The sequence below is a fragment of the Lycorma delicatula genome, chromosome 1, assembly GCF_047948215.1.
Source record: "Lycorma delicatula isolate Av1 chromosome 1, ASM4794821v1, whole genome shotgun sequence".
In the NCBI taxonomy this organism is placed as follows: Eukaryota; Metazoa; Arthropoda; class Insecta; order Hemiptera; family Fulgoridae; genus Lycorma; species Lycorma delicatula.
The window spans coordinates 25,119,292-25,132,978 of NC_134455.1; the positions used below are offsets into that span (position 1 = coordinate 25,119,292).

General features: G+C 27.2%; 1 protein-coding gene across 2 annotated transcripts in view; it reads left to right on the forward strand.

Moving 5' to 3' along the window:
* The window catches only part of LOC142332970 (solute carrier family 25 member 32), a 100,366-nt gene that overhangs the window by 73,396 nt on the left and 13,283 nt on the right, over nt 1-13,687 (forward strand). The window contains exon 7 of one of the 2 annotated variants that reach the window (XM_075379823.1): nt 8,231-8,272. The exons of the other annotated variant lie outside the window; for it this stretch is intronic. Within the exon in view, the coding sequence (XP_075235938.1) occupies nt 8,231-8,261 (31 nt within the window). The 3' untranslated portion in view covers nt 8,262-8,272. The remainder of the gene's footprint in view (nt 1-8,230; nt 8,273-13,687) is intronic. 2 annotated transcript variants of the gene reach the window in all.

The following is a 13,687-nucleotide window of genomic DNA, read 5'->3' on the forward strand; positions in this document are numbered from 1 at the left end:
AAATGTGATGCCTGTTGTCATCTGGCAATTAATGTTCTTGTTTTAATTAATGGTATAATAAAAATTAATCAAAATAAAATGTACATTCTTTTACAAAATGGATTTTTCCTGCTGCGTAGAACATTATATTAAAACTCATGGTTTTTTTTTTAGTATTTCTTAAAATTTCAGGTAGTACTGTCCTTTAGGTAAGTCAGTAGAGATTTTAATCTCGAAAAAATTTACTACAGCAAATAAATTATTTAAATGGATTCAGAAAAATGTGTAGATTAAAAGTGTGTCCTAGCAAACATGAGTGATTAAGTATTTAATTTGTTAATTAATAAATTAATGAAAAGTTTTTAGTTTTTTGCCAATAGCGGCTTTATTTTTAATCGCATATAAAAATAAAAATCACAGATAGATAGCTGAGGAAATTTTGCATAAATAAATATATAATCTTCTGGATACTTTTTTTGTATGAACAAGAGTAAGGGTGCTAAATGAATTTTACAGTAAGCACCAAAATTGCACAATAGCTATCATACATAGGTAGCATAACTCGTGGGCATGTAATAAATAAACTTCCATAACTCTGTTCCTATTAGAGAGAATTCCAAAAGGTACAGATTCATAAGATCCAAGGCTATAAATTAGTCAAATTTTTGAAGTATTTTTAATTTCTGAATGCTTGTTAATCCAGATCTACCATGAAAACTTGCAATTTCTTGATAAAATGCCTGTAAAAATAAAAAAAATTGTAAAAAATGTAAAAGTCAGTATAACATTCTGTTCCTGAGCTTAGTGTCTACTCATTCCATTAGGGGTATATCTCTTTATCTTATTTAATTGTTTATTTATAAACATTTGAAAATAGCATTTATTAGAAAAAGTGTGTTTTGGTAACTTGGCTAATGTTTAAAACCGTTCATTAATTTTGTTTTTTTAAATATAAAAATATTTTAATTGTTAAATTTTTCAAGTACAGTACCATTGGTATATAAGATTAGTTATATAAAAATAAAATAATAATCAACCTTACAACAGTTTGTGTTTCTCTAGTATTTTCTGTCATTCTACCATCTTCAGGAGATAAGTTTTCTTTCAATTTGAAAACATTAAAATTAAAATATGTGAATTTAGAAGTTATGAAATATTAAAAGCATAACAACCGGTCATCATTGTATAAAGTAATTATGTCTGTTACGTAAAGAAGTCGCATCGTTATGAATGTTAATGGTTGGAGGGAGATAATCAGGTTACATATCTTAATTAATTATTAATTATTTGTTTATCTTTATTTTTGTATCTTTATGTAATAATCTTATGTCGTCTTTTTTATATATTTTATTTTTGATTTTAAAGTATAATTTATTGATCAGTTCTTCATTGTAGAATGGCTAGAAATAACCAGTTTACTTAAATTATGCTCCAATTGTAACTATTTTAAATTCAACAATAAATGTTACCAACAAAAAAAAGGATTTGTTATGGGTTCACCCCTTTCAGCCATTACGGCAGATATTTACATGGATGAGTTTGAAAATTCACTATTACCAAACATTTTTTTAAAAATTAACAAATCCTTTTATATAAAAGATATGTTGATGGCATTTTAATTATTTTTAATCAGAATATCGATAATGATACAAACATAATTTTTAATTAAATTAACTCGCTGAATCCTAATAAACTTCACAATAAATCATGAAACTTAATAATAATAGAATTAAATATTTAGATATGACTGTCGAACAAAATTTTAATAATAATAGTTTAGAAATCGACATACATAGAAAACCATTCATCTCCTCAATGGAACCAAACAATGGCAGCTTCTAATTTTTTAATTTATTGAACCAGTAAATATCTTAAACATAACAATTTAAAACTAAACTCTGAAATAATCATTATAAATAATATAACATTATTGAATGGCTACAATGAAGAACTGATCAATAAATTTTAGTTTAATTTTTTTTTTTGTCTTCAGTCATTTGACTGGTTTGATGCAGCTCTCCAAGATTCCCTATCTAGTGCTTAAAATCAAAAATAGAATATATAAAAAAGACAACATAAGATTATTACATAACAATCTTATATAAAAGTAGAATTTAATCCATTATATAGATATAAATTAATTAACAAACAAATCAAATTTGAAGATGATATTTTATTTAAACAAATAATTAATTAAGATATCTAACCTGATTATCTCCCTCCAACCATTAACATTCATAGCAATGCGACTTCCTTATATAACAGACGTAATTATTTTTGTACAATGACGACCGGTTGTTATGATTTTAATATTTTATAACTTTTTAATTCACATATTTTACTTTTAAATTGAAAGAAAAGTTATCTCCTGAAGATGGTCGAATGACTGAAAGTACTAGAGAAACACAAATTGTTGTAAGGTAGATTTTCATTTTACTTTTATATAATTAATTTTAGTTATTTGTAAGATAAAATATGTATTTTAAGTTGACAGAGATAGTTTTTTAAAAACTTTTATTTTTCAATAAGTTTTAGGAAGTAAATGTTAGTATACTTCCTAAACATATGAAAATGATGCTATAAACAAATTGTTACAAAGAATTAATGAAATCAGATATTTTTATGCAACTTCATAGATTTATGTAAAAATATGTCATTTATCAATATTTAACCATAGATTTGATTGATTTTGCAGTATTTTGCAAATTTTTTGCTGTTTGTAAAAAAACATTTTTTGAAAAAATATCTAGTTTTTGTCAATATTTTGTTTATTTTTAATCTTAAAAAAAATAAATACCACCTGTAGAAAACAAAGACAATTTTGCATAAAAAAAGCTCTCGAACACTTTTTTCTATGAGTAAAATAGAGAAATTATGAATAAATTATTAATTTATCCATTTAGTCTTACTGTATACGAGAAGGTACCCAGTTTCCAAGCTACTCTAAAATAGCTCAAATTTGGTGCTTATTTTAAAATTCCCTTGGTTTAGCTTGTAGAAAAAAGTACTGGGGAGATTTTTTATGCAAAATTTCAGCTATCTATTGGTGCTGATGGCAGCACTGGTTGTGTTGTCTTCACGCTCCCCCAACAGCAATTTTTTATGACATTCAGTATGTTTGTAGTGTCGTTTTCAATATGGCATGTCCTCCAGAGGTTTTGTCCAGCATAGAAGTGCGTTCAGTAGTCCAATTTCTGTGGGCAAAGAATTACAGTCTATCGTGAAATTCATCACCAAATTGTTGATGTATACGGTGAGAATGCAATGTCATGTCTCATGATTTCAAAATGGTGCCAAATGTTCAGAAATGGAAAAACAAATGTGAGTGACGAACTGCATACTGGGCATCCTTCAACTGCATATGATGGGTAATGCGGAACAGTGAATGAAATGATCTTGAGTAACTGGCGCATTAAAATAGGAGAGATTGAAAGTGAACTTAATATCAGTTATGGTAGTGTATATACGATTATTCATGATCAGCTTGGTTACCATAAGATGTGTGCACGATTGGTGCTACATCTGTTGACCGACAACCATAAACATCACGTTTTGCATCTGCTCTTTCTTTTCTTCAGCCTTATTCTAGAACTTGTACACAGTTTTTGAAACAAATCATCACAGGAGATGAGAGCTGGGTGCTTCATTACACTCCTGAGACTAAACAAGCATCACATGAATGGAGACACAAAAATTCACTGCAGCCAAAAAAAGTGAAAACATCCCCACATGTTTGAAAGGTTATGCTGACAGTTTTTTTTGATTCTGAGGGAGTTGTTTACAGTGAATTTAAGCCCCAAGGAACAACAATCAGTTCCGAATCTTACTATGAGATTAAAAAAATTGCGTAAAGCCATTAAAAATTGAAAACTTGGATGATTGAGTACTGAAGTCGTTTTTCTTCACAGCAATGCTACTCCTCATTCAGCTCGTGTGACAAAGGAGTTACTGCAAAAATTCAAGTGGGAGGTGTGGTCTCAGCCGCCTTATAGCCCTGACCTAGCACCCTGCGACTACCACCTGACAGATTCTGTCAAGCGACATCTGGGAAGGAAGCGTTTCGCTAATGATGATGAAGAACTGAAGGAAATTGGATGAAATTTTTATGAGAATGGAATTGAAAAACTTGTTACAGAGTATGAAAAGTGTTTAGAAAAACTTTCTGATTTTGTCGAAAAATAGATGAAATATGTAGTTTTTTGTTCAATAAAAAAAAATTGTCTTATAAATATGTATTTGTTTCATAGAGGGGGTGTAACAAACTTTCTGATTGACCCTCGTAATTGAAATGACCAGCCTCCCATCTACTGTACGTTTTGTCTTGTCTTTCTAAGATGTAGTAATTTTCTCTACATATAGCTGTTAAAAATGATGTAACCTTTTTTTGCTTATGAGAAATTGTATTTAAATTAAAAATTTTTCTGTGTCTGAATTTTTTTCTTAACTTTTGATTATATCAATGGAATTAGACAAAAACGTTTTCATTTTTTAGTACAGTTAACAGATTTTAAAGGCTAGAAAACACATCAAACATTTGTACCTTACTTGAAAATTTATTACCATGATGAATTAATTTTGTTACATTTTGCATTTAATATAATAATAATAAAAAACTGACTGGCCGTGACTCAAGATTTGAAAATATTGTTTCCACCATTTCTGTTATTCATGGTTACATTTTATTAAAAATCATACAGTAGTTGTCTCATATTGTATTTAATAATATGTAATATGCGGTCCTGTTCATGACTGTTCAAAAGTTTAATAATATTTAATTTTAAGACATCTTATTCATTTAATTTATTAATAATTTTAAAATAGAGTAAGATCTGAAGTTAAAAAAGTTCATCGTTACTATCTTATATTTGTTCAGTTTAATAATAATTCAGTAATTAAATTTTAAAAGAACCTGTTGGTAAAATCTGTTAAAAGTTATGTTAATGAAGCATGATATGCATGAATTCAAGGTTAGTGAAGTAGATAATAAGTTACTAAAAAATTGAAAATTACAAATTTGAGTTTTTTTAAACCAACAAATTGAAAGTTCCCAGATGTTAAGAATATGTACAAGCACATATGATTAATCTAGCAAAGAACTTGAACAATTTAATTTTACAAAGAAGTAATTGAACTAGAAGAGGTTGGTGGCTAAATGGCAGTTTAATATGCACTAGTTGTGTAATATGATGTGTCCTGTCTCAATTTAATCTGCTAACATTGTATTCTTGGTAAAATTCATATGTTTAATGGAAGTAATTTAATGGCCATTGTTTGATTTACAATAATGTAAGTTTGAGTGAGAATTTGATGCTGTGTAAAAACCAAACAGTAGCGATACAGTAATGTATCGCTACTTGATTTGCATCTGGAAAGGATCCCAGTTCTGTAATGAAACGTTCACCTCTATTTCTTGACTACTAACAAACCACAAATTGATATCTTCTTAAGTTAAGAAACCTGCAGTTGATGGTTAAAAAAAGTTGTCAAATTTCATTAACCCTACATCAGGCAGCATTACAAAAATTTGTTTATTTTTATTGTTTAAAAATGTTTATTTTATTAAAATTTGGTATAAATGTACAGGGTGTCCCACATAAAACGCAACCCAACCTTATATTGGTAGGTATTGAAATAATAAAAAGGCATGTGTAAATGTAAATGTAATTTTTATTATTACCATCCATTACCTTACATTTAGAGTAAATGTTGGAAGTGGCCGCCGTCTTCTTGAATACAAGCTTCAATTCTTTTTACAGTGTTTCTTGCAACTTTTTTCAAAGTTTGTGGCTGGATATTTAATACAGCTTGTTCAATATTGACTTTCAAGTGTTCGTGGTTTGTTGCTGTAGGCTTTTTCTTTGAGGTAACGCCATAGAAAAAAATCCGCCACAGTCAAATCTGGAGATCTTGGTGGCCACAAGCCTCGACCGATAACACGACTACCAAAGAATTCCTCAACGAAATCAGAAGTTGAACCTGCATAGTGCGATGTCGCACCGTCATGTTGTAGCCAGCACTGTCTGTCTTCCTCTTCCAAGAGTGCAATGAACTGAAATAAAATATCCTGATATCGTTCTGCATTAATGGTGTACTCGAAAAAAATAGGACCGATTATTTTCTTCCGTGATATCACGCACCACACGGCCGACTTCTGCGGGTATAATTGTTTTTCGTGATAAACGTGGGGATTTTCAGTACTCCAAATTCTACTGTTTTGGCTGTTTACGTTGCCATCCAAATGAAACCGTGCTTCATCTGTGAAAAATAATGAATCCATAACATTAATTCCCTCACGCAGAAATAGACGGAACCATTGACAATATTGTAGCTGTTTTTCTTTGTCGGGCTCAAGAAGTTGATGAACCGTTTGAATGTGATAAGGTCGTAATTGTAATTGTTTGGTCGCCCGATGAACAGTTGATTTAGACAAATTAATTTCAGCAGAAAAACGTCTGATCGATTTATTTGGTGAGGCGAGTAATCGGTCTTTGATTTCAGCGACTGTATCTGTATTCAACACTGACGCAGATCTTTTGTGTTCCTTGTTATTAATAGAGCTGGTTTATCTGGGTACTTATGGCGAAACAAATCTTGCACTGCAACCACTGATTTCGTACTGAAGTACGACTCGACAATGAAAACACTTTCATCTAGCGAAAACACCATCTTGTCTCTAGCAATACACTGAACGTTATGATTGCATTGTTGTTACTATCGGTAGTGTTCTACTGTGTCGCTGCGATGTTCAAATGTTGGACGAGTCCATTTCAGTAACGAGTAGGGGAATAAGCTTGACTTTTGAAATTTCATGGATGAGTGATTGATGGGTTGCGTTTTATATGGGACACCCTGTATAAACTATTACTACAACAATAGTGTTGGCTTATAACCTTAGCATGTGATGCGTTTAAAAAAGATAACATTATATTCTAATTTTTAAGCAAGTACAACTTTCACAGCAAATTTTATTATTGAAAACTAATAACATAAAGTTTTTATCTGTTTTCAGTTGAATTTTTTTATCCATTGAAATTAAATTATGAAATAACCAGACTGATGTATCCTTGAATTCAGAAATAATTTTTAAATTGTTTGTTAATTTAACGTTTTAGCATGGCATGTTATATCCCAAATTTAATGTTTCTCTTATACAGGTAACTATTTTTCTTATTTCCTGCAAATCTTGTAAATTAAGATTTTCAATGGAAATTCAAAATTTAAATCTGATAATATAAGACATGTAAGTAACATATATTTTTTATTACATGTAAAAAATAAAATATTATAAGCTCATTTCTTTACAGTCATTTTCAACAGGAATAATTTTAATGACAGTAATTTAAGGAAGTAACTCTTAGTATTTTTTTCCAGATAACAATTTCCATTTTTATGGTTTAATATGCCATGGTCACCTGGGGTAACAGAGTAGGCTCAAAATGCAAATTTTGAGTCTACTTTACTATTTTGTTTAAAGTAAAAATGAAGTAGTAAAAATTATTTATGAATTCAAACGGATATTAAGGTACAGTGTGTGATGTCTACTTCCAAGGAAAAGACAAAAATTAATGTAGTTGTTTTCTTCTCCAATTATTACTGTTTTCACCGACACAGCAGGATTATTCAACCTTTTTTTTACTAAGATGATTGCCATCTTTTTTGCCAATTTGTAGGTTAAATTTATACCTCAGAAGAATTGGATAAAATAGCTGGTTAGAACATAAAGATAAGGCTATCTTAAAAGAACTTATATTTTGAATGTAAACTTTAAAATATGTATTAATTAATTAGCAAATTATTATTCATTGTAGTTTAAAATTGAGTTCTTAAAAAAAAAAAAAAAAAAAAAAAATAGGAATACAGTCTTATTTAAATATAAACGAGAAAACTTAACATAATAGATTTTTATTAATATGTATAGGCTTTTTAAATTTTATATCTAAAAAACGTTTGGCAGTTTAAGCCAATAAAAGGGAAAAAATAAGATATTAAGTTTATCATACTTACAACTGATGATTTTGCAATATCTGGAGTATCTTCAGGATCAGCTTTCTGGGGGAATTAAAGAATGTGAGTTAAGACTGAAATGTTAATAGTAGAATTTATGTTAGTAGTTCCTATAGATCACCAGATTTAAACACTATCTAGTGGGAGTTTGAATAGATACGTTAGTATTTATTTATGCTCGAGGTAGTCTTTGCAAAAATAGCAGTGAAATGAATATCTCATTTTAAATATCTGGTGTTGTTTTCAGTGGAGCTAATGAAGAAGAGCATGGCATATAACAATTTACATGGTGAGTTAATGAACTCTGAATGGTCCATTAAATATTTTATTGAATATCATTTATTCTAATTAGTGTTGATAAGAGTTAACTTTATATTATTAAAAAAGATTATAATTATTTTTTTCTGAATGAACTTAAAATCTCTCACTTTATTCATTAATTTTCATAGCAAGGATTGTTTGGACCTAATGAAATTATTTTTCTGTGATGTAGTCTTAAATAAAAAATTATTAGCTGGTATAATCTAAATTTTACAACTGATTACAATTTTAAAATACTCTAATAATTTTATACCATTTTAATAAATTAAATTTTTATTAATTTTCAAAGGAACATATCTATGCTACTATTCCGCACTATAAAAAATCTGTTATTAGAATCAATGATGGTTTTTCTAAAATCACTCTAATTTTACTTTAATCAAACAGCCTTCTCAAAGCTTTAATGTTATAATTTTACCCACACATTAGTCAATATGTAACAATAATGATTCAGTGTTGTATAAAATTAATCTCTTTTGCAATTGTGCTTGAAATTAAATTTCAAATTTTCTACTGCTTTTACCACTGTGCCAACTCCCTGATATCTTTAATGTTAATTCTATCATTAAAATTCAACTACCTTTTCTTGTAATTTTTATTGCCATAAATTAACATTTCATGTTGTACATGTTTTGAAGTATGAAATATAAAAGTACTTGAAAGTGTTTCAGTAAAATAAATTGTACTGTCCATGTGATAACCAAAAATTAAAATTTTCAAATGAAGGTTAAATGAAATGAAATAATCAATTGAAATGCTCAAATAAACAAGACTGATTATGGTAAGAAACTTATTGATGTATGCTAAAATTTTGGTTACATTAATTCAACAGTAATTTTATACTACCCCAGCCGTACACGCATAAAAAAATTCTATTATAATACATGAATCTTACTTTTTTTAAGTCAAACACTTTGTTTAATGAGAATCAGTTAATAAATAAAAATAGAATGACGGGGGAAGTATTTAGCAAATTTTAATTGTCAAGTTTTATTGTATTTTTATAATTTAGATTTTGCTTCTATTACTTATTATATTAATGAAGCTACACTCACAGTTGTAAATTTTATGTTTTTGCTGTGAAATTTGAGGCACAAGTATTGAAATATATTATTAATGACTTTATTACATAAATTATAACTTCACATATCTATATCTGAAAGTAGTAGTGCAAATATTAGTTATTGGTCTTTCCAATTAAGTTAAAGAAATATAGATTTGACCAATTAGGAAAAAATAAATGAAGTTCTTTTAATTCTAATACCACTCAATCGAAATATTAAAATTCCGACCTAACATATAGAATTTATAGAATATTTTACCACTCCGATAAATCGAGATGTAAAGCCAGGTCTTTCAGACTCAACAGAGTACTAGGTATCGGTATTAGCATTTTTGTTTATTTACAAATGTGAGCTTATTCACTGTGTTCTATGCTATTTCATTCTACTGAGGTATATGTAGGAGATTGTTTGAATAGATGATTGAACATTATGTGGTTCTTACTGTGTGGTTGATATTTTTAAAGAAGTGAAGAAAGTAGGAAAGAAAATTAAAATATTGGGTGAGGGGGAAAACACACTGGATGTTGAATAATTTACTAAAAGAATTGAAATGTGAAGATTTAATGTGGTTAGAAAAATCAGCTAAAAAATGAAAAATGCGTAATTTAATGAATTTCCAAAATAAGTGACAAAATTCAATTGATATTTACATGCAATATAAAAAAACCAAAACTAGAAGTTAAAATTCATTACTTGGCAAGTGACAGTACTTATGATCCATTGCAATTTTTCATAGAGTTCTTAAACCAAAAGTACACTAAATTGTGGCAAAGAAAATCCCTCCAACTACGTTCCTTTCATACACTCTCTCTCTCTCTCTCTCTCTCTCTATCTCTGATGTGCTTATTCCTGTAATGTTTTTCACTTAATACTCCTCAAAGATTCTTCTTTAATTAACATTCTGACATAGGCAACATTATGTAGTCATTTAATCCAGATTTGCTTGTATTGAACAAAGCATTTACTTACCAACAAACACCCAATACAAATGAACAAAGCTGAACAAGTAATTGACTTGAAGTGAGCTACACAGTTCAAATCTGTTTTAGTAAAAGGCAGCATGCCTTTTACTAAACATGCCTGTTATTAGCATAATAACAAACCCATACCACTAATTCAGTAAGATTATGTTAGACATATTACTTGAATAGAAAAATAAAATTTTGTCTTATTGACTCAAAACATTTTTACTTGTGCCGTTACTGGTTTATAAAGATGTACATTTTTTCTGCTGAAATGTCAGTTCTCAGATGAATGTTTTAGTGTGTGTAAATCCTCTTTATACAATGCATTCTTGTAAAATGTTAAACAGGTACTGAGTTAACTGGTGAGACTTTTATTTGCATGCGTAATTATAATATATTAAAATTTTTATCACTTTTTATTATTGATTGTTGTACGTACATACCTAAGTTTAATCAATAAATTGAAATAATTGAAAATTATGAATAATAATTGTTTGCTGTTACTCTAAGATAAAATACATTGTTTTAGTATATTATCGATACAAATCTACAATGAACAGTTATTTAGAATTTTAAATAATTAATTTATATTTTAATAAAGAAAGTTAATTTATCATGAAATAAAGTTTGTTGAGTGGTTTTTGTGACTAAATCTGATAGCATCTTATCTGTATTAACTCATTAATTACAACATAAACACTATTTTATGTTTATAATGGTCAAAAGTACTTCAGAATAGTCTTTATTTAAAAAAAAATATTTTTTAATTTAAAAATAGAAAAATCTTTCTGAGATTATTATAACTCAAAATAAATAAACTGTAGTGAATACATTTTTTACTATTGTTCGTATATATATATATAAAATAGGTACACATGAACATTTACTATTTGATTTATTTTCAATGCTATCTTTCAAATTTTTTTTATGAGTATAATTTTGAAAGTGTAAGTGCATATCATTATCACTATCATTGCATATCACTAAGTATGAACTTAGATTTAACATTTAAGAAAATGATTATATTTAGTTCCAACTTCTAAAAAAAATTAATAAAAATTATGAATTACATAATATAGGAATGTAGGGTTACTTTCTTATATGGTAACAGAAAAAATTATTTTAAACTTTTATTTTTTATTGTGAAAAAGTATTTCTAAAATCATTGTTAAGGCTGTCAGCTGACAATTTTTAATTTGACTTTACCACTTTTGTGATTTTCTTCTGAATAGTTATTTCTATTGATCAAAATTATGTAACTGCATAACTTTTTGTATGTTGTGTATGGTATATTGTATTGTTAACAGTCTCAAAAATGACTATTTAAGCATCTTACAAATTTTTTGATTGATATTTGTTTTGATATTATTTGTATCTGAATAATAACTGTTACTGGTAAATTGCTCTTATCACTGAAATATAAATTATGATAAGAACTGTTTAGTTTAATCTAAGTTAAAGTAATTAAAATATTTTATAAAACTTTTTTTTTGCTGTCAGTATTTGAAAATTATCAAAATAAAGGAAAATGAATTGAATCAGTAGTTACATAAAATGAAAAAATGAACCATTGGTTTGAACTATAATGTTTGTTTATCAATACCTTTTCCATGTGATGAAATTTAGTTGATGCATTTAACATTTAAGTAAATCTTTTAACGGTTCCAGATCATTAAAAAATTTATAAAATATAAATAAAATTATAAATTCTCAATTTAGTTGATTAATCATTGATAAAATTCTTGGCTGGTAACTAGTGTTTTTATATAGTCATTTATACATTCTTTACTTCTAAATTCCTCAGCTTTGCTTAACTGAGAATACCTTAAAGAAAATATTTAGAACTTTGATACCCTTAAATTTGTAAGTTTTAAGAATATCTTTAAATTAAATTCCCAAGTTTGAGAGTTTATTCTCAGTTTATCAATTTTTATAAGCACATTTATTCATTTAACATTTTGCACAATTACGTACACATGTGTGTTACTACTAGCAATAGATTTTTTGAAATTGGATTTTAAATTTACATACAGAATGTTAATTTATTTTTAAAAATTGCCATGTGGTTGTAGTTTATGTGTTATAATTTATTAAATGGAATTAATTAATATTTTTTTTTTTTAATATGATTAAGCTGTTGATTCATAATAAACACAAGTCTCCAGTTTATAAAATAGTTTACAATTTTTAAAAATGACTATAAATGAAACTTGTAGGATTACACATGAAAAAATTTAAGCATAAATATGTACTGCTAAAGAAAATTTTGAGGCAATGTTTTGCTTATGTTGACGGTACTGTTACATTAATTTGAATTATAAAATTTTATACTTACCTCACTGATCATCTGATTAAGCTGAAAAACAATTTTTGATTATAATTACTGTTACATGCAATGAAATTGTTTTAAATTTGTTATTTGTTTAATAATCATAATTGTTTTCTGAAGATACTGTTATAAAAGTTATAGAACGTACTTGGTGAGTAAACCATTTATTTTATCCTTTGATTGTTCAGAAACATTTCTATTTTTATTTACATTATGTTTGGAGATCAGTTTTCTTGTAACAGTAACAAAATGTTTTACTGAGTTTAATCATTTGTTAAAAATTAACTTGTTAAACTATTCATGACAACTTACATAATGCAAGAAGAGTTGTAGCATTGTACAATTCAGCATACATTATTTTATGTAAATTATTACATTGTATTAAAACTAATGTTTTATACTATGATTTATGCATTACAAGATTTATATGTTTTTAATTACACAGAGAAATAGTATTTCATTTAACAGTGTTTCTGAAAATAATCATTTTTATACTGTACTCCATATATAAAGTATCTATATAAACTAGATATATCACACTATCAGAGTTATGTAAACATTCACATTTAATCATTTTTGGTACATTAGTTCCTCAAAATAATGATTTTTTTTCTTTTTAGAGTTTATTGTCAGTAACATATTAAAAAATAATTTTACAGTGTATGATTATGAAGTTTGGCAGAAGTACAACAGAATATCTTGAATGTGTACTCTCTAGAATGAGTAGAAAAGTAAAAAATGTAGTTTTTGAATAAACTAAAGTTACATTTAAATCTAAAGAATTTTAAATTGTTTTCGGAATAAGCATTTCAGGACATTGTAAACATTCTTCATTGGTTATTCACCAAACATATTTTGATGTGAATGGAGACCTATTTTGCTATAAGTTATTGCTTTGGTTTGAAGCTATAATTTTTCTTTAATAAAGGTTTTTAGTTTCAAAATTATTTAATTGTTATAAATATTAACATAGAGGAATATGTCTTTTTTTTTCTATGCTATTATTGTTAATGTTTTTATATATA